At 35.8% G+C, this 18,019-nt stretch overlaps 3 protein-coding genes across 8 annotated transcripts; 1 reads left to right on the top strand and 2 right to left on the bottom strand.

The window, feature by feature from the left end:
- Nucleotides 1-213: 213 nt before the first annotated feature.
- LOC107797793 (phosphopantothenate--cysteine ligase 2-like) lies at nucleotides 214-4,914 on the top strand. 4 transcript variants are annotated; one of them, XM_075231103.1, is made up of 11 exons: nucleotides 280-324; nucleotides 693-805; nucleotides 1,173-1,345; nucleotides 1,464-1,587; nucleotides 1,672-1,716; nucleotides 1,834-1,919; nucleotides 2,373-2,425; nucleotides 2,506-2,565; nucleotides 2,730-2,831; nucleotides 3,026-3,145; nucleotides 4,389-4,914. In XM_075231103.1, the coding sequence occupies exons 3-11, from the start codon at nucleotides 1,198-1,200 to the stop codon at nucleotides 4,626-4,628; spliced, it is 978 nt and encodes a 325-aa protein (XP_075087204.1). In that variant the 5' UTR covers nucleotides 280-324; nucleotides 693-805; nucleotides 1,173-1,197; the 3' UTR covers nucleotides 4,629-4,914. The 4 variants fall into 4 exon arrangements, with proteins under 4 accessions (XP_075087205.1, XP_075087204.1, XP_016476199.1 ...); XM_016620713.2 differs by lacking the exon at nucleotides 280-324 and adding an exon at nucleotides 362-465; XM_075231104.1 differs by lacking the exon at nucleotides 693-805 and having other exon boundaries at nucleotides 214-324.
- A 393-nt stretch (nucleotides 4,915-5,307) lies between these two features.
- On the bottom strand, nucleotides 5,308-11,978 carry LOC107797794 (uncharacterized). 2 transcript variants are annotated; one of them, XM_075231105.1, is made up of 5 exons: nucleotides 11,552-11,978; nucleotides 10,055-10,129; nucleotides 8,615-8,754; nucleotides 6,910-7,047; nucleotides 5,308-6,429 (listed from the first exon to the last, which is right to left on the bottom strand). In XM_075231105.1, exons 1-5 carry the CDS (start codon nucleotides 11,823-11,825, stop codon nucleotides 6,385-6,387), a joined length of 672 nt encoding a protein of 223 aa, XP_075087206.1. In that variant the 5' UTR covers nucleotides 11,826-11,978; the 3' UTR covers nucleotides 5,308-6,384. The 2 variants fall into 2 exon arrangements, with proteins under 2 accessions (XP_075087206.1, XP_016476202.1); XM_016620716.2 differs by having other exon boundaries at nucleotides 5,308-5,771.
- A 912-nt stretch (nucleotides 11,979-12,890) lies between these two features.
- On the bottom strand, nucleotides 12,891-17,713 carry LOC107797791 (transcription factor TGA1). Of its 2 annotated transcripts, none has more exons than XM_075231102.1 (9): nucleotides 17,423-17,713; nucleotides 15,640-15,807; nucleotides 15,477-15,554; nucleotides 15,283-15,342; nucleotides 15,117-15,194; nucleotides 14,949-15,006; nucleotides 14,266-14,552; nucleotides 13,463-13,690; nucleotides 12,891-13,369 (listed from the first exon to the last, which is right to left on the bottom strand). In XM_075231102.1, exons 2-9 carry the CDS (start codon nucleotides 15,802-15,804, stop codon nucleotides 13,217-13,219), a joined length of 1,107 nt encoding a protein of 368 aa, XP_075087203.1. In that variant the 5' UTR covers nucleotides 15,805-15,807; nucleotides 17,423-17,713; the 3' UTR covers nucleotides 12,891-13,216. The 2 variants fall into 2 exon arrangements, with proteins under 2 accessions (XP_075087203.1, XP_075087202.1); XM_075231101.1 differs by having other exon boundaries at nucleotides 14,335-14,552.
- Nucleotides 17,714-18,019: the final 306 nt, after the last annotated feature.

Here is an 18,019-nt window from a genome sequence, read left to right as displayed (position 1 = left end):
CATAGGGCATATCTCCCTTCTGTATTTATTTATTAAACTCGTACTTTTATTTAAAAAAATACTAAAACGATAATATCAGTTCAAATACAAAATTGAGAACAACAAAATGTAGATAGCCCTCAAAATCTGACCAAGCGGTTGGCGGGAACTGGCGGCTATTAATTATAGTAACAATTATTATCTGCCATATTTTTGTATGCTCTTTAATTTGCACTTTTTGGTAACCTATATATTTCTTTTTTTTTTTTTGAAAATATATTTCATTTCGCCATCCAAGTATCCAACTTCCCATTTCTGAATTTCTTCTCAACTGACACCGAAAGGGTAAAACCCAATTGCCTAATTTCACTCAAATTTGTATATTTATAGTTTTATACTAAGAATCTTTAGTTTTGATTGCTTAACTATCTGGTTCTATCAAAATTTGGGGTTTTTATCTGTCTTCTTTCTTCTCCATTACATCAGGTGAAAACTTTTAATAATTTTTTAGAGAAATGTGAATCTTTGGTAAAATCTTAGTTCTGGCTGAATTTTATGTTGGTGTTAGTATTTTTTTGTTTTTCGAGCAATTAATAATTTAAAGTTCATGTCTTAGATCAATTGAAGTGTAGGAACTTAATATCATTTCTTAATAATTTTGAATTATTTGATGTATCAAATTTGAATGTTTTTCTCTTATTTTTTTTCACAAGGTGCAAACTTTAACTACAGCTCGATGACAAACTAGTTGGAGTCAGCTATTTGAATCATTTATATCCATTGTGCTCTACTTGGGCCTATCCCATTCCAAGTTGAAGTGTAATTGGTAGGGATAATTCCTGTCCTTTGTTTCGTCTTCTAGTGGTGATTTGAAAATTAGGAGATTTAAAGAGGTACATTTTTTAAAAGCTTAATTCTTTAATCTAAGCCATTACTAAATCAGGTTTGTTCTACACGTTATTTCTATTATCACTTGTTAGTTTTTTAATATTAGCTAATTGAGGGGATGAAATCTAATCATAAGCACATTTTATTATCCCTTCTTTTCTCCATTTGAATTGTTGTAGAGTTGTGGTCTGAGTTGATGAGGATATCTAGCTTCCTTATCTTGGAAATTTTCTGTTATTGATCTTCTTTTCATTGATGAATGGGTTGTTCTGAAGTTGTGATCTTGGCGGATTGTCAAATTGTAGATAAACAATCTCTGCAAGGATTGCCATGAACTCGATGAATGGCAACGATGATGTACCAGAAACAGCAACACTTAAAATCAAGGCCTTCTTTGAGTCAGCTCCACCACTAAAAGATGCTGCTGAAATAGAAACAAAATTGAAGGAATTTGTTGACCGGAATTCTTCATCATCAGGCAAATTTGCTTACATTCAGCTTTCATATCTTGTATTGTTTCAACTTCCTTTTCCACAATCTGGACAATGACAACGCCTGACTTTAATTATTGACTTTTTTTTTGTCGTCATGTTCAGAAAATGGAAAAATAAACAGGGTGGTGTGTGTGACTTCCGGTGGTACAACTGTTCCTTTGGAGAAGCGATGTGTTCGTTATATTGACAACTTTAGCTCTGGTCATAGAGGAGCAGCTTCCACAGAGTATATCTTGAAACACATACTTACGTCTTTTATCACACATTTTGTTCACATACGTTTTACATTCAAATTAAACTGGAATTGCAGGTACTTTCTGAAGGCTGGTTATTCTGTCATCTTTCTTTACCGTAGGTTTGTATTCAAGTGCATTGCTATATATTACCATTATCTCGATCATGATTCTTCCCTTTGAAAAATAGTATATGCTCCTGACCGGATTTTTAAAGCCATGAAACTCTGCATATGCAGGGGAACTTGCCAGCCATTTTGCAGATCGCTGCCTGATGATCCATTGCTCGAGTGTTTTACTTCAACTGATCATTCAAGTATTCAAGGTCTGTTAGTTTTTCATTTATGCCTAATACTGACGGACACCATTTGTCCATTTTAACAGATATCCATACTTTCTAGATTCCTAGCAGCATAGAACTGCATGGTGAGTTTAATAAAATATTCTATATTAATTATATAGGCTCATTTTAATAATATCTAATTGCTCAATACCTTTTCGTACTTTATGTTATAGAGGTGCAGCAGATCCTAATAAAATAGATGGAGAGAATCATAAGGAGGAAATGTAATTCTTGATGTGATGTAGTTTGAAGAGTAACTTTTGTTCATATTAATCTTCCTTTTTCTTTACAGTGATGTTGTGTGTTTTCCTGGCTGGTTAGGGTTACTGGGAGAATATTTATTGCATTTCTTGGAATAATTTGAACTTGTCTGTTGTTATTGACCATCTCATACTTTTAAGTCTCACTTACATTTTCTTAATGGCGCTATCTCAGTGGACCCATCGCATGCTGAAGTGGTGAAGAGAGCCATTTCTGAAAATCGTTCTGTAAGTATTTTTGTTGATTGTTCATTTCACTATTTCACTTACTTTTGACAACAATTAACCTTAAGAATTTTTAATTGCAGGCAGTTAACGGGGGCTTCTTGTTGAAATTACCGTTTACAACAATTTTTGAGTATTTGCAGGTAATGTTCAAGATTTTTTTTTCTGATAAGTAGGTCATTGTTAGTAGATTGATGCATCTATTTGGTGTCTTAGAAACTTCAACTTTGAACAAGCTTCATGCACCATCTCTATTATACTGTATGAGTGCCTTAAAAGAGTATTAAATGTTATCTGTATTAAGCAGATTCTTCGGCTGATTGCTGTCTCTTTAAGGAGCCGTGGGCCTAGTGCTATGTTCTATCTTGCAGCTGCAGTTTCTGACTTCTATGTACCATGGGAGAGCATGGTAATCATTTCAATTCTTCTTTGTTTTGGTTGAATTTGCAGTTTGAAATGGTTGGATGCAGTTCAATCTTTGTGAATTTCTGGATATCTTCTTTCTTGTCTCCTCCCTCTTTTGTTTCAATACCAAAAATGGTAGATATATAACATGTCATCTCATTTCAGTTCTTCTCACATCTTCTGGTATTTGCTTTACAGACGGTGCATAAGATCCAGTCAGGATCTGGTCCTTTGGACATGCGGCTTGCTCAAGTACCAAAAATGCTTTATGTGCTCAGAAATGAGTGGGCACCTGTGGCCTTCTGTATATCCTTCAAGGTTAGCTGGTCATCTCTTGAGTTTCCTTGACCATAATCTTGGTGTCTGCTGTACCTGTAAAAGTATGGTGACTGTACAATAACCATGTCAAATATATATTGGGAATAATTGTGCATATGATATGGTTGAAGGGGAGCCTTGGAACAACGGTAAATTTGTCTCCGTGTGACCTATAGGTCACGGGTTCGAGCCGTGGAGTCGGCCATTGATGCTTGCATCAAGGTAGGCTGCCTACATTACACCCAAGGCCCTTCCCCGGCCCCTTCGTGTATGGGGGATGCTTTGTGCACCGGGGTACCCTTTTAATTGTGCATATGATATGCCGCTGCTGCCTGGGACTAAATAAGATAAGTGTCATACTCCCTCATCTTATTCATGCAGCTCCATTGTACATGTCTCGGGTGTTCCAATTTTTCATTTGACATACATTTACAAATACTTATATTCTGTGTCGTTTACAAGTTTCAAGAGTTGAAAACTCACTAAGCAGTTCAAATTTTGACTATAATGTGTTCTTTTTCCTATCAAGTTTACATATGGAGTCTTAACAATTATACCCTTTTGTTAAACAATAAAAGAACGTATAAAGTCGAACTAACTCAACCTGCATGCATAGTCAGAATCTTCACATAAACTATGAACGAAAGGAGTGCATAGTTTCTTCTGTTCCAACATCCTCATCAGGTCTTAGAGTTGAAATATGTGGTCTTTTTGGTGTTGGTGCCTTAGTGGTGGTTGGGGAGGGGACGTGATATACTTACATATATTTGGTGGATGTGAAATTAGTAGTCTAATCTTGCTTAGCAACTTTTTTATGTTAGGTGGATGTGAAATTAGTAGTCTAATCTTGCTTAGCAACTTTTTTATGTTTAGAATAATGCATATACCTTTTGAGTTACAAATTAGAACTTTTAACCATTTGGTAAAGTCTTAGGTTAATCAAGATACATGATTGTCAATAGTTTATCACTTGTTCCATAACATGGTATTTGTCATTGAGTTACCTTGTATGACTGTTGTTAATTGGATGAGATACGACGACAAATTTTATAATCAAATCCAGCAGTCAGATGTCAAATCTTTGTTTTATAGGAATTAGAGTAGTCAAGTATATCCTTGACCTTTGATTAGATCAAAGCACTGTTTTTTTCTCTCACAATATATGTGTATATATGTATGTGACTCGTATAGCTCTACTTGTCACATAGTTCAAATACTGATTTCAACATGTGCTTCTCGACAGCTGGAGACAGATACAGATATCCTTTTAGGAAAGGCTGATATGGCCCTCAAAAAGTACAAGATGCATATGGTGGTAGCTAATGAACTTTCAACCCGTAAAGAGGAAGTTATAGTTGTCACGGAGCAGGAAAAAATCACAGTTCGTCGGGACAAAACTCAGGCTGGTGCTGATGTTGAGAATCCATTGATTAAGCTTGTTGTGGATAGGCATTGGTCATACATCAAGCATCCTGATGCATGATCTCTAAGGACTGACCAATGATATATCGCGGATCACTGGAATCTGACTTCTTTTCAAGGAGATTGTAGTACATCCGTGCAACAGTTTTGTAACCAGCTGTTTAAAAAGAGAGATATCTTTCCACCCAACCACCACAGGCTCTCTTGAAAGAAGAAAAAGAACAAGGGGTGCCTTTTATTCCAATTGTGCAGTTTTTTTTTCTTTGTTAAAGAATAAATTTCGTCAAAGAAAAAGAAGCTGTTCTACTGGATTTATTAGCAAAATATGTTCTTCAATTTTGGCTAAATTCTTCCCATTTAGAAGTCAGCAGCACCATATTACTCCCTTTTCTCAGGGCATGATGTACTTCTATATGATAGATGTTTATTACTGTGTTGTTAGCCTCTGAATCATACAGCTAATGCGGTAATCTGAACCACCCTTTAACTCCTAAAGTTGTACGAATCTCATATAACGGAAGTGTTTGGATGAACTTATGTGTATCTCGACTATTCCACTAGATACCTGTTACCTCCACCTACTATCTCGCAGCTAAAATCTTGAAGTGAAAAGACGGACCAATACTATACAAGATTTGATTGGACTACCAGGATCCTTGTTTGCTAATAACGGGCAGCAGTGTTAGTAGAAAGAGATATAGTATCTATGAAAGGCATAGATAAGGAGTCAACGAGGACAAATAGAAGACCGAATTCTGCAACCTTGCCAAGTACCGTATAATACAACGTCAGCCTATGATTGGTGTTTATCTGAATAATAAGTTACAAAGATACTATTCGTTCATTTGTACAGCCACAGATGGGGGAGATCATATATACAACTTTTTCTTCTCCTCTATTGTACAATACATTGTTTAAACTCAAGCAACTTTCCAAACACTGAATTCTTCACCAGGTGAATGGAGGAGAACCAATACTCATCACATCGCATATTCTACAGATTTTTATCATCCTCCTCTTCAAGCTCCAGACCTTCAGCAGCAAGAAGCCTGCTAATGATCATTTTCTTTTCTTCCTCTGCTTTTCTCCGCATTATATCTCTTTTCCGTAAGACAAGTGTATGCCGTTTCAAAGTATTATTGAAGTTCTCCAAGGATGCCTTTTTCTCTTTAGCGATAATTCTCCTTTCTTCGTCAGGATCCATCTGAAAGTCCATTTGTCAAATAAAATTTTAGATGACAATTGGAAAGGGATCTGGACTATATCTATAGTCCCAAGAGTGGAATGGAGAAAAGGACATAAGGCTTGAGCAACAGCAAGCTAATCAAGACTGCTTGATATATCACATGTATTGTATAATGCCAGATTAAGTGACCTGCTCGTGTATGGCTAATGTTAGTTCACCAAATGACGAATATCCATTACTACAGTGAGAGGAGAGGAGCTGAGAGGAAAAGAAGCAAAGATTGATGAACTGATCAAGCATGCCATGCATAAATTTAGCCTTTTAATGCTCATAAAGAGGCAATAGTGTTCAGAGGCGTATCCAGGATTTGAACTTTATGGGTTGGTATGCCACTGAACCCAGTGACCATTTGAGTTACTGCATCCCAAGTTTAATATTAATACATATTTAGTAGATTTCTTGACACAAATTCCACTCTCTAGCCGAGAGTCTATTGGAATCAGCCTCTCAGCCCTCCCAGGGTAGGGGTAAGGTCTGCGTACATACTACCCTACCCAAACCCCACTTGTGGGAACTCATTGGGTTTGTTGTTGTTGTTGTTGTTGCTGCTTGACACATAGGGTTTGAGAAACTACTCGGTTCGTCTGCAACCGCAACTTATAGCGTACATCCGCCCCTGATAGTGTAAGGCAAGTGGATTAGTTAAGTATACTAGCTGATAGTTCCCCCTATTAGCTATAATCCACCTCTGTGGCAACGATAGAAAGACATTGCGCTGGGGAAAAATCAATGCGCCAAGTACATGTGGACTATGTTGATGCAAATGTTCCAGGGTAGTTAAAGCATACATCAAATGCAGATCTGGTTCACAGCAAGAAAGTGGATCACCAAACCAGCTAAACTTCCATCCAATAAAATAACATGCTTCCTCTGCATGCTAAAAGTCGTGTTTAATGAAGATAATGCTATTTCAATCTCTTCAGACCATCCAAATATATGATAGTAGTACGTACATATGTTGAAGTGACATCATCAGTGCATCACCAACATAAAAATTCATTGCATAAGTTAACAAGGATAACACAGGCAAAAGCACTTATAGACGACTCTAAATGCGCTCAGAAATGCAAAGAATGTACCAATAGCAGCTCGATACCTTTGAACGAGCAAGACGGCGGACCTTCAGATTTAATTCTAGCTGCTGTTGTTCAACCCATGCAGCAATGGCCATATCACCCCGCTGGTCAAATGCTTTTCGCTTTTTCATAACCCACTCCACCCATGCTTCAGATGCCTGATGAATAATGGAAGTGCATCATGTCAGTTTCAGACAATGGAAGATACTGCAGGCCAGAAGCTAGAGACAAATAGAACCACATTCTGGAAACTTCCATTGGCAGCAAAAAATATAAACAAATCCAGCACCATCTGATAAGCAAATGCTATGGCGATAATCATGCTGTGACTAACAACACTAAAATTTTTGCAAAATCACTAATCTTAGTATTGGAAAATTATGTCTGCTCTGAAGACCTATTCAACCAACACAAAGCAAAAAATAAAAAAAATAAAAAAAAGAAAGAAAGGACTTCTGAGTTCTGTCCATTCTCAAGCAACTAGGAGATTTGGACAGGAATTCAATAGGACCTGAATAGATAATTGTAAGAACAGTTGGGATTCTAATTACACCGAAGGAGACGGATTGAATAATAAATAGTTCAATTACAGCCCCCTCAAAACAAAAAAAAAAAACAAAAAAAAAAGAAGAAAGGTGCCAATGTTACAAGAACATAACACACTTCTTTTTTCGCATTTGCTTTTGAAAAAACAAAGATTTTATTAACACAAGGGTAACCCCAGAACCCAAACAATATACAGAAGAGCACTATACACATGTTATAATCCACAAGTCTATGTGCTCTACAGAAAACACCCAAAAGAACAAAAAGCCAATGCTTCTCCCTCTATGATAATCTAGTCCAATTTTGGCCTATCCTACTGAATTCCACTCAGAGGCGGATGCAGCCTACTAGTTACGGGTTCAACTGAACCCATAACTTTCGACGCGGAGTAAAAATTTATATGTAAAAATTCATTAAAATTGCGAAAATAGTAGATATGATCCCATAACTTTAAAAATATAATGGATTCAATGTTAAAAATCTTAAAATTGAACCCATAAGATTTAAATTCTGGATCCGTCTCTGATTCCACTTCTACAGCGCATTTTACTTGTCCAGTCCTATACCTACCCAACAAGTATGTGGTTTCATTTGCATTTATTTGAATTCATTTATAATAGTTAATGTTGCACTCCAGACGCCAAAACTCTCGCAAAGAGTGAAGGGCATGCGCGTCTGTCTGCCTATACGAATGTAGATGTCATATATTTCATGACTGGAAAAATCTATTCTAAAGGAGCTGGATTTGGAAAATTCGGCAACGACTAACTGATAGGTGTCAATAATTAAAGGTACTAATTCAGTGCAAGATCAGACAACATCCACAATAAGCATAAGGAATATGTGTTTAAGAAGTTCTTAATTTCTCATTTTTATATACATTTCTCCTTCCATGCTCGAAGTTGGTAGTTTGCACCGTAAAACAATCATTCAGATGTTTCAAGAAGGAAGCAAGATGAAATATATTAAAAGAAGTACACTATAATTATGTTCTTTCAGGCTAGCAAAATTTGCTTTCACGCATCACAAGAGGCTATATGTCTAACAGAACAGAGTCATTCAAGTGTAGCCCGTTTCAGATTTATAAATGACACTATCTGGGTGATAACCATTCTTCTCTTTGTTTATTGATGAAAAGATAAAAAATTAACAACTATCAATATTATTGTAAATTTTCACCTTCATGGGGTTCACTCGATTGTCACTATCATATTTTCTCCGTTCGTCTTTATCTATAAGCAGCTCATAAGCAGCTTGAATCTTAATGAATCGAGCTTCAGCAGTTTCTCCTGCCTCAAGAGTCCCTCTGCCATTATAAACTTGGAATAGAAACAGAAGTTAGTTTCATATAGAAGAGAAAAGCCTGTAGAAGGGCTCTAGGAAATCAATACTCTGAAGCAACAAGAAATTAACAAGATTGACCCTCAAGAGACGGCAACCATTGTTTTCTTTTTCTGTATTTCTTTTTACACAGAACAAGGAGATCACTCCACCCATGCTCAATTCAGAAGGAAAGTAAAATATAAAACCATCATAATTTATCCCTCCATTGAGGCGTAAGAATTAAACCACTTGAAGTTTGTGGTCCTATAACATCCAACATTTTTTACTAGATTATTGTTTTTCTTAAATTTTGAATTTCAACAGCCTAACCGGGCAAGAGGACTCAGCTTACTGAAGTTTTGTTCATTTGAGATTTCGAGATAGAGATAATGGACGTTCACACAACTGTAGCATTTTGACCAAACCGGTTGAGCTAGGAATAGGAATTTATATGATTATTAAATGTATCCTATGAGCAACTGCCATTAGTTCTATGCCTACCAAAATCTTATCTACAATATGTCCATTTTCCACTTGTGAGAAACTGTAATGGAACACCTCAATAAATCAAATATTTATGGAAACGATCTCGTGGCACGCAAAAAAATATTTCCTAACATCAATTCGTGAATTAGCTTCGCTGACAGGCCTGCTTTGGACTTATCAAATACGGCTTTTATGTTACAGGAATGGGTCATTAACTAATACAAAAACACATCATATAAATCAGTTCCAAAGCTAAAGAAAGATTCTATCTAAGGCCTAGTACAGAAAAAAAGAAGTAGAAAGGCATCTTACTAGTGATGACAACTCAAGACATAAGCTTGAGAGGGGATTTCCTTTTTTTTTGGGGGGGTGGGGGTGGGAGGAGTGGGAATCGGGAGGAAGAGTGGAAGTGTAATATCACATCAAAGCTCTACTAATTGAAGATGAGCATACAACTTGAATATAATGTTATAAGAAAGCTCTCTAGATAATAGTGTCCAAATATCTGGACGGAGAACCAACTTGCCACATATACGCACATATATACAAGCATATGTATTGACAGAGTCTTTTTCTTCCTATACAAGCGCATGAATAGATACTAAAGATACCGTTCTTTCTTTCTATTCAATGGCATGAATTGCATATCAAGGAGTAGTGTATCAAACAAATTCTTTTATGTACAGTCTAACTATCATCAGTCAAATACAAGTGTACAATATACTGATGCTGATACCAGAAAAAAGTAAGCAAAGGAAAATGTATGTATGAGGACTGCACTAAAATGACAACTATAGATTAAGCACAAACCATCTGGATGGTAAAACTTCGCCAAACATCTATATGCCACCTTTATTTGTTCTTCATCTGCATCCCTTTCAAGTTCTGTAAACAGAAACATTGCATCAGTTTTTGCAAATAATGCAAAAGCATCGCAATGCCAAAGTGAGAGGGAAAGGGACCTAAAAGGAAGGGGATTAAAAGGTAGCTGCAGAGTGTCTTATTACTAAACCAGTATAGCATCTAGGTACTGTATAGACACTCCATAGAAACTTGATAAGCTGGAACGAGGTTGCTCGTATAGGAATATCACACCTTCTATACACATATCTCAAGATGAAGATGTTCTTTATGAAGCTGGATTGAATAAACACCAAAAGCAGGAAAAAAAATATAGGAAAGGCAAGGAACGAAAAGATTAAAAGTTGAACACTCATACACATAGAACACATGAAATATGAACTTGCACTGTGTTAGTTAAGAACGATTTTCTACAGAAATTGACAGTTTCTTACAAAGATGTATCATCTACAATTTGCTTTTTCCAGCTTCCTGGTTGTTCTATTATGTTTACTAGAGCTAGCAGACTAACAATTTCATTTCAACGCAGTTTTGCAACTCCTAGATCCTCTATACTTCGCTAAAGTTCAGGTATTTAAAACAACATAAATGTTTCTAACCAAGTCCAATTCAAATACATATTTCAACAGAAAGCATCAATACTTTCTACCTTCTATTTCAAAATCCAAGATATCCTTATAGCGCTTTAATTCTTCCTTGCTTTTTCTATAAGATATTTTCTCATTGTTGTCGCCGTCAAATCGAGCTCAACCTTTACAATCTGAATAATATTTTTGAACTGGAATTTTGTTTGAAATGGACAATCTGAATAATATTTACACAAGCAGCTTACTTGGAAACTAATTACAAGTATCTATTCAAAATATGGATTAGTAACCTAAAATATATAGTAAAGAACTCTCCATAACCAATTAACCTACACTTACTATGCAATTTTTTTTTAACACTATCACTTGTATATAAGTTAAATCCAAGCAAACTAAGAGTATAAGTTTTATACACAACTAATGTAAAAATACTTCACCCCTGCTAGGTCATTTAAAAGCCAACTACAGGTAACTGTCTATAGTAAGCATGGGCGGAGCTAGGGGGGCAGAAGGGGGTTCACCCTTCGCCAGCTGTTTATACAAGGTTAAAATTACTTTTTATGTATATATAGTAGATATTGAATCCCCTTGGCTTTTTCGTGTGTTATAAGTGCTAGATCAGTAACCTAAAGTACATGCAAGTAGAGGTAATGTCTATAGTAAGTGTTATATCAGCAACATAGAAAATACACAGGTAACTACATGTAACTGTCCATAATAAGTGCTAAGTCATTAACCTAGAAAATATTACAGATTAAACTACACTAATCCTGTAAAAATACCTTACACCGTTAAATCGAAATAATTAAATATGAATAAAAATCCTGGAAACAGAAAACTAAAACCAAAAGTTATATACCGAGAGTTTCATAGGGAGACTTGGAGTCGTTCCAATTGTAAGCAGAGGTAGTCACAGTTTTCCTCTGCTGATTCAATCGATAATCCCATGTTTCAATTCTTCTCGAAGTACTGTACCATGACGATTGCAGCACCGACGGTTTCATCCATTGAGGAGCTGAATTAGAGCTTCGGGTTGAAACCCTAGCTGCTGATTTACCCAATATGTCTCTCCAACAACAGGTTATTGAAAAATACACAGCTTGTGGTCTACATATTGATCTCAAATTGCTCATAACTTTGAAATTTTCAGCTAAAATCCGTTTGTCTTCTAGAGTTTTTTTGAAATTTATTCCTTCAATGGAGTAGAGAAATGAATCTTTAGTTACCAAAAAAAAAAATGAATCTTTTGTGAATCTAATTTTATTTATTTACGTATTTTTCTTCCTGTTTTTTGCCATCAGATTTGTGGACGGTTTATTTCGTTACAGTTGGAGGGAAAATTAACTAATGACAGTTGTACCCTCCAGCTTTACATTTATTCCTGTGTTTTTCTTTTTCTTATTTTTTGTTTGGAGCTTAATTTCTATGCACGGATGGCCTATAATTTATAAATTATTTACATAATCTAATCACTTGGTAATTATAAGTAAATATCAATAATAAGTATTCGGTAACATGGTAAAAGTGACAGCCAACTTACATGCTATGTTATCACATGTGATTATATAAAATAAAATATTTACACTGTCAGTGTATATACCTTAAATCCATGAACTTTATTTTCTCTCTTTCTTCCACAACTCCAATATTGTTTTTGAAAATTTCTTCATTATCGGGACATTTATTGTGTTTATTTCCTTTTTAAATTCCTGTAACCAATATAGATCGAAAAACATAATCACCAAATTAGACCTTTAGTTAATTGTCTAGTATCTGCAAAGTGTATTTGATTTTTCGTTTTAGTGTTTCAAAGCTTATCTTCTATAATATTGAATCAATAAAATTGAAGTTGCTCTTTGTGGATTCGGAAAGAAAAAAAGTTTCTGGCATTCGATAAATGGAGATTGTACACTTGAAATTCTCAAGAGCTAGGCACACAATACTACTAATCCAAACAAATTCATCATACTGGCTAACAGTGAATAATCATATGTCAATTTGAGGTACTAAATACAACTTCATGAAAGAGCAAATTTAAACTTGCAATAATGATAAAGTTTTCTGGATATTTTATTAGTTGCAAAATTAGATACACCACTGCCTATATTATGACTTATGAGAACTAAGAAGTTGGTAAACCTACTATTTCAAAGTTATAAGTAGGAGAAAACTGTCCTTAATACATCAATAGTAGTATCTTGAATAACTATGAATCAATGGATATTCACCATCTCTTAGCAGTACATTTGAGTTTTCACCATATGTAAAAATCACACTTTGAGAATTCTCTGAATTTCATAGTTAAGGTTTTCCTACTCTCATGAAGTACTTAAAAGCATCCAGCAGGCAAATTATTCTAGAATTATACACATCGATCCCCCTTCCTATGTACATAGATTCTTAAAACTTGCCATGTTACCTCAAGAATATGCATTTCAGAGTATGAAAACAGCAAGATGTGATTACATTTTTCCGTGTACAGCTCTGGTAACCTAGTTATGTTCATCTGCTTTGTCATAACAGGTTAGGTAGGTTCACGAGGACGGGCAGCCCAAAGCGAGCTCAGAGCACGAAGACGTTGAAGATACTCCCCAAAAGCGAGTAATCCCCTAGCTGTTTGGCGTGTAGTCAAGATATGAGACATTTGTTGTAGTGTTTGGTGTCGAAGGTGATCGGCCTGTTGATAGATATGAACATTATCATTTGATAAGTATCAAGATGACTATGGTAATTCCGCCGTGCTATTAAATAATAAAAGGTGTTACCTTACCTGGTTAACAAAACTCTCCAGTGCTTCTAACTTTTCCATACTAGAAACCATCTGGGAACTGTAACTTCCCATTCCTGTTGTCATCGTTAGGATGCTCTGGGCCAGAGTTTGCTGAAGTTTATCCATTCCTTGAGTAAGAGCATCCTCAGCTTGCTGACAACAGTGTCGCAGATTACAGATTTTCACTATCTGTTGATCACTCAATGGCTCAAGTTGTGGCATCACGACCTATAAAAATTGACGTACAATGAGAACTTTCTATTTATTTAAGAAATAACACTAAGTGAATTTAAATACTAATGGATAGTGCTCATGGGAGTAATCTTGCTAGTGTTGCGTTGCGTACATGTAAATGAGGATACTAACACTTACCATCTGATAATCAGGACAAAGAATCTCCGTAGAGTATGAATATTCAAGATATCGAGTACTAATCATTTAAAACAAGTGCACAAATAAGAGATGAAAAGAAATGTATGAGACTAATGGAGGTGATTTCCGTTCAGAGATTTTGAATATGCTTCTTTGTCCATTGTTATTACTAGTCGAAAAGAGGATTGACTTTTTTGAGTTTTATTCAAGATAGATATCAGTAGTGTAGATTCAGCAAAATATCTAAATGGATATTAGGGATGCAACTAGATCTAAACATCATTAGATGAGAATTTCACACTATGCAGCAAGGATAAATATGTGAAAATAGACATGGTAGAAACCGAACAAAAGCTGTAACATGAGCATAAATTGGGGAGACTCTTTAAACATAGATTGGCAAAATGGTTACCCCGAGACATTTATATAACTATTTCAGGATATTTATATATGAGTTCTGATGGTTTGAATCCTCCAATCCAGAGGAAAAAGCGCTCAACTGAAGTTCTCCACATCCCAGACATTAAGTAAAACACATCAGCTTTGGCCGCATCAGCTTTGATTCGGAAGAGATTGTAGTAGTGGCTTAAGACACTTTCTACCAGCAACTGAAGCTCCATTTCGCTTACATGGGATTGCAAAACATTCCTCAACTCTATGTTCTTTTTCTGTTGCTTTTCGACCCAGAGGCCGTATTCTATCTCAAATGCAGCTATTCCTGCATTGGCAGCACCGGTTAGGAACAAAGTCAAAGAGAGATACAAGCTGTTTGTCAAGAAAGTAACATGATATTCGAGAAACCAGTCTTAAACGGGTGCTTAATGAGCCACCTGAACCATCAGAGGAAGTGAGGCAATATTCTTGTCTTAGTAGCATGCGATTATCAGCTAAAAGTAATCAATTTACCATTTCTACAGACATTGTGAAGATTTTATCTAGACACCAGTGCATAACATAAGCTAATGAACAGTGGAAGTAGTCTATTATTTTACGAACGAGGATTGAGCAGGTCTGGCTGAGTTGACATTATGATTTTAAAGGAACAATAATAATTAATAAGTTAAACTACTTATGAACAATGAACTATTAAGGGACAACTCTAGCATCTGCAAACCTGGATTAATTGTTGCACTCAACCCCATGTTACCATTTGAACCTAAAACGTACAATCCCTGCAATTGTTCATTACGTGATGTTAGAGAATCTCAAGTGTATCCATAATGGTTCACAGATAGATATTTTTTACGAGTTAGAAAAATGTGCAGGAGAGGATTTCACTGACTTGCTGTCGAGCTCTCTCAAGCTCCATTTCAAGTTGTGCTAGTTTCATACGGCTTGTTTCAAGCTGCTGAACATAAGCCTGTAAAAAAAGAGTTGGAAAAAATCAAGACAGAAGTCCTTCAAATATGTGTACTGCGAGGAATATTAAGAGTACAATTTTCCCTTACCTTTTTCCTCATACGGCTTTTACGGGCAGCTTCACGATTCTGTGCTAGACGCCGTTGTACCTATCTTACAATATAAAGATATACTTAGCCTTGACATATCAGATGCAATTTTTGTTTATCTATTAATTTGTTTCAACTTGTAGCGCATGATAATCCAGAAGTGAGACAAATAGGGAAAGATCTATTGAGCCCACCTTGTCTGAAACACTCTTTCCAGCTTGATTATCCTCAGAGCCCGAGGGTATAAGTTGTTCGCTTGAAGTATACCCAGACTACAATAACCACGAGTAAATATCAGTCGGATAACTGCAAAAACTTGGATTTTATTAGCCAGAAGATGCATATATGCTGCTTTACCTTGTCATCTACCCTGTCATTTGGCTGTGCGACCATACACGCACCAGTTCCGGGCATAATCTCACCTCTAAATGCGTCTTCCCACATACTCATATGGTGGAAAGGTTCGAATATGCCCATCCTTGTCGTGGGGGCAAATTGTGTTGATGGAGAACTCATGTTCATTGACTAAATGAAAAAGAGAAATTATATAACTTAGACACGAATTTGAGATTACAGCAGAGAAAGTAGCAAGCAGAAAATCCATGTGTAAGAAACTGAGAAATGATAGGACAAGAAACAAAACAGATATCTTATGAGCTACATGAGGCACTTCTAAGCCACCAGAGTGTAGCAATTCTATCAAAGAAATATCTCGGCATACTTGAAAGAACAAGGTATCTACTATAGCTTTATGACATGATATATACTGTAGTTGAGTTTCCACCCAAAAAATGAATATTACTTAAACATATTAGGGACAGTCACATTTGGATTATCACTAGTGAAGAAATAATCAGACAGAAGATACTGGAAAACTGTTATTGCTTTGGCGAAGTTCGACCTTCAAAGATATCATTTGAAGTTTATGTTTTAATTTCCTTCACCAAAGGGAAATGATCATGAATTGCAGAGTTGTTTTGCATGTATGGATATGCAGGAAGGGGTGCTCTTAGGTGTGTGTAGGGGTTGTGTTTGTTCGCGAGAAAGGATTCCTTGTCAAGTAAGTTTGGGGGGTGTGGACACACTAGCACGAATTCGGGTAATGGCTACAAGGGAGAAATCGAAAGGAAACTGTACCCGGCCAGGGATGGACGTAAACTCGTTACTGCAGTGGACACAATTCAAAAATAACCTTAAAGAAAGGGCTTATATAAAATAAAGAGAAATTCAAAACAAGTTACATGCTCATGACCTACAACAAACTAATAGGGCCAACATTTTAGAACTACTATTTTGATTTTTGCAACTACATACTTTCCTGGAATAAGAAAGCCTGAAGGTGACTTAACTACTTTTTGTTCATTTTTTCTAGTCTGCCAGGCGACCGAGTGCTCCATGAACAGTGAGCGCTTCCTGTTACGCCCTGTTATGTACAAAACCTAACTGGAAAGACTTGTAGGGAAGATGCCTCTAAAACCACATCTAAATTTTTGTCTTTAAGAAATTGCAGTTTACTGTATAACCTCAACTCAACCCACCAACCCCCTCCTGAAGTGGAAAAAGAAAGAGGGATTCCAATTTCCAGTAAGAAAATCCATCAAAAAGGAACACAATGAAGGCATATGACTATTTGGGAATATTCTCAAACACTAGAATAGGAACACAATAATTTAGCTGAAAAATTTGCTCAATTGTCAAATATACCAAGATACACTTTAAGAAATCGTGATAAAAAACCTCTTATTAGAGAACTTGAGTGTATATTAGAACATGCTGCTCAACACACTTAGAAAAATCAGAGCTTGACCAAATATTCGTCTAAGAAATTGTATGCTCCAGATTATTTCATGTATCAATGAACAGAAAAGAAAAACAACAAAAACCTAGTAATACAAATAACAGTATTATTGTAAAAAGCACACACATGCATTACATACACTTGCATCTATTACTATATATCACTCTGCTCTCTGTGTGTGTGTGTGTGTGTGTGTGTGTGTGTGTTGAGACTGTAGAGACAATCATATATATCCAAGAATTCAACTGTTCCAGGTAAAACAATACTAATAAAAAGAAGTACAAGAGATGAGCTGCAAGTAATTGAGAAAGAACTGTATTTAGAACAGATTAAAGGATCAACCTGTTCATCAATATGAAGCAACTCCTCTGCAAATTAGAACAGCTACTGGTTCTTAGGTAATCTTCAAATCAAATTATAGAATTGAAGCTAATGAAAGTTTCAGAAACTATAAGAAACCAATCATGGTTATACAAGAAAGAAGAAAAAAAGTGGCATTTAGGGGCAGCTGGATAAAGGCAGAGGAAACAATAACAGACAAATGAAATAGTGTATAATTTATAAACTAAGATTAAAGTACTATAAAGAAAGAAAAAATAAAGTATTAAAGAAGTTAGACTGCCTTTTGAAAATGCTTGTCAATTTTCTGAAAGCTTTATATCATTATCAAAATATAATACATACAGACGCACACCCACGAAGACGGACTAGGCATATTTATAAACTCAGTATCGCTAAGCATCCAGATTGTATTGTACTGTTTAATATACGCACAGTTTTGAGAATGCGAGACAACTATTTCCCAAGAGACTTTAACGAACCTAAACACCCCCCCAATCTGCACCAATCACTATATGGCTAGCGGGGAAACTTAGTACTCTACCTAATACTCTAGCTCTGCCCTAGCAATGAATTCTGAATTGAAAATGTAAGTTTTAA

Source organism: Nicotiana tabacum, chromosome 15, assembly GCF_000715075.1.
Source record: "Nicotiana tabacum cultivar K326 chromosome 15, ASM71507v2, whole genome shotgun sequence".
NCBI lineage: Eukaryota > Viridiplantae > Streptophyta > Magnoliopsida > Solanales > Solanaceae > Nicotiana > Nicotiana tabacum.
The sequence above is the reverse complement of the archived record's forward strand: the minus strand, read 5'-3'. Positions and strand labels throughout refer to the sequence as shown.

What these genes read in the sequence shown, in the direction of transcription:
- LOC107797793 (XM_075231104.1), top strand. Translation starts at nt 1,198, where the DNA reads ATGAACTCGATGAATGGCAACGATGATGTACCAGAAACAGCAACACTT. An exon ending in CCGGAATTCTTCATCATCAG is followed by an intron (nt 1,346 to 1,463) that starts GCAAATTTGCTT and finishes CGTCATGTTCAG; the next exon opens with AAAATGGAAAAATAAACAGG. An exon ending in ATGTACCATGGGAGAGCATG is followed by an intron (nt 2,832 to 3,025) that starts GTAATCATTTCA and finishes TTTGCTTTACAG; the next exon opens with ACGGTGCATAAGATCCAGTC.
- LOC107797794 (XM_016620716.2), bottom strand. Translation starts at nt 11,825, where the DNA reads ATGAGCAATTTGAGATCAATATGTAGACCACAAGCTGTGTATTTTTCA. An exon ending in GAAGTTTTACCATCCAGATG is followed by an intron (nt 8,755 to 10,054) that starts GTTTGTGCTTAA and finishes TTCTATTCCAAG; the next exon opens with TTTATAATGGCAGAGGGACT. An exon ending in ATCGAGTGAACCCCATGAAG is followed by an intron (nt 7,048 to 8,614) that starts GTGAAAATTTAC and finishes ATTATTCATCAG; the next exon opens with GCATCTGAAGCATGGGTGGA.
- LOC107797791 (XM_075231102.1), bottom strand. Translation starts at nt 15,804, where the DNA reads ATGAACATGAGTTCTCCATCAACACAATTTGCCCCCACGACAAGGATG. An exon ending in ATGACAGGGTAGATGACAAG is followed by an intron (nt 15,555 to 15,639) that starts GTAAAGCAGCAT and finishes TGGTTATTGTAG; the next exon opens with TCTGGGTATACTTCAAGCGA. An exon ending in TTGAGAGAGCTCGACAGCAA is followed by an intron (nt 15,007 to 15,116) that starts GTCAGTGAAATC and finishes GAACAATTGCAG; the next exon opens with GGATTGTACGTTTTAGGTTC.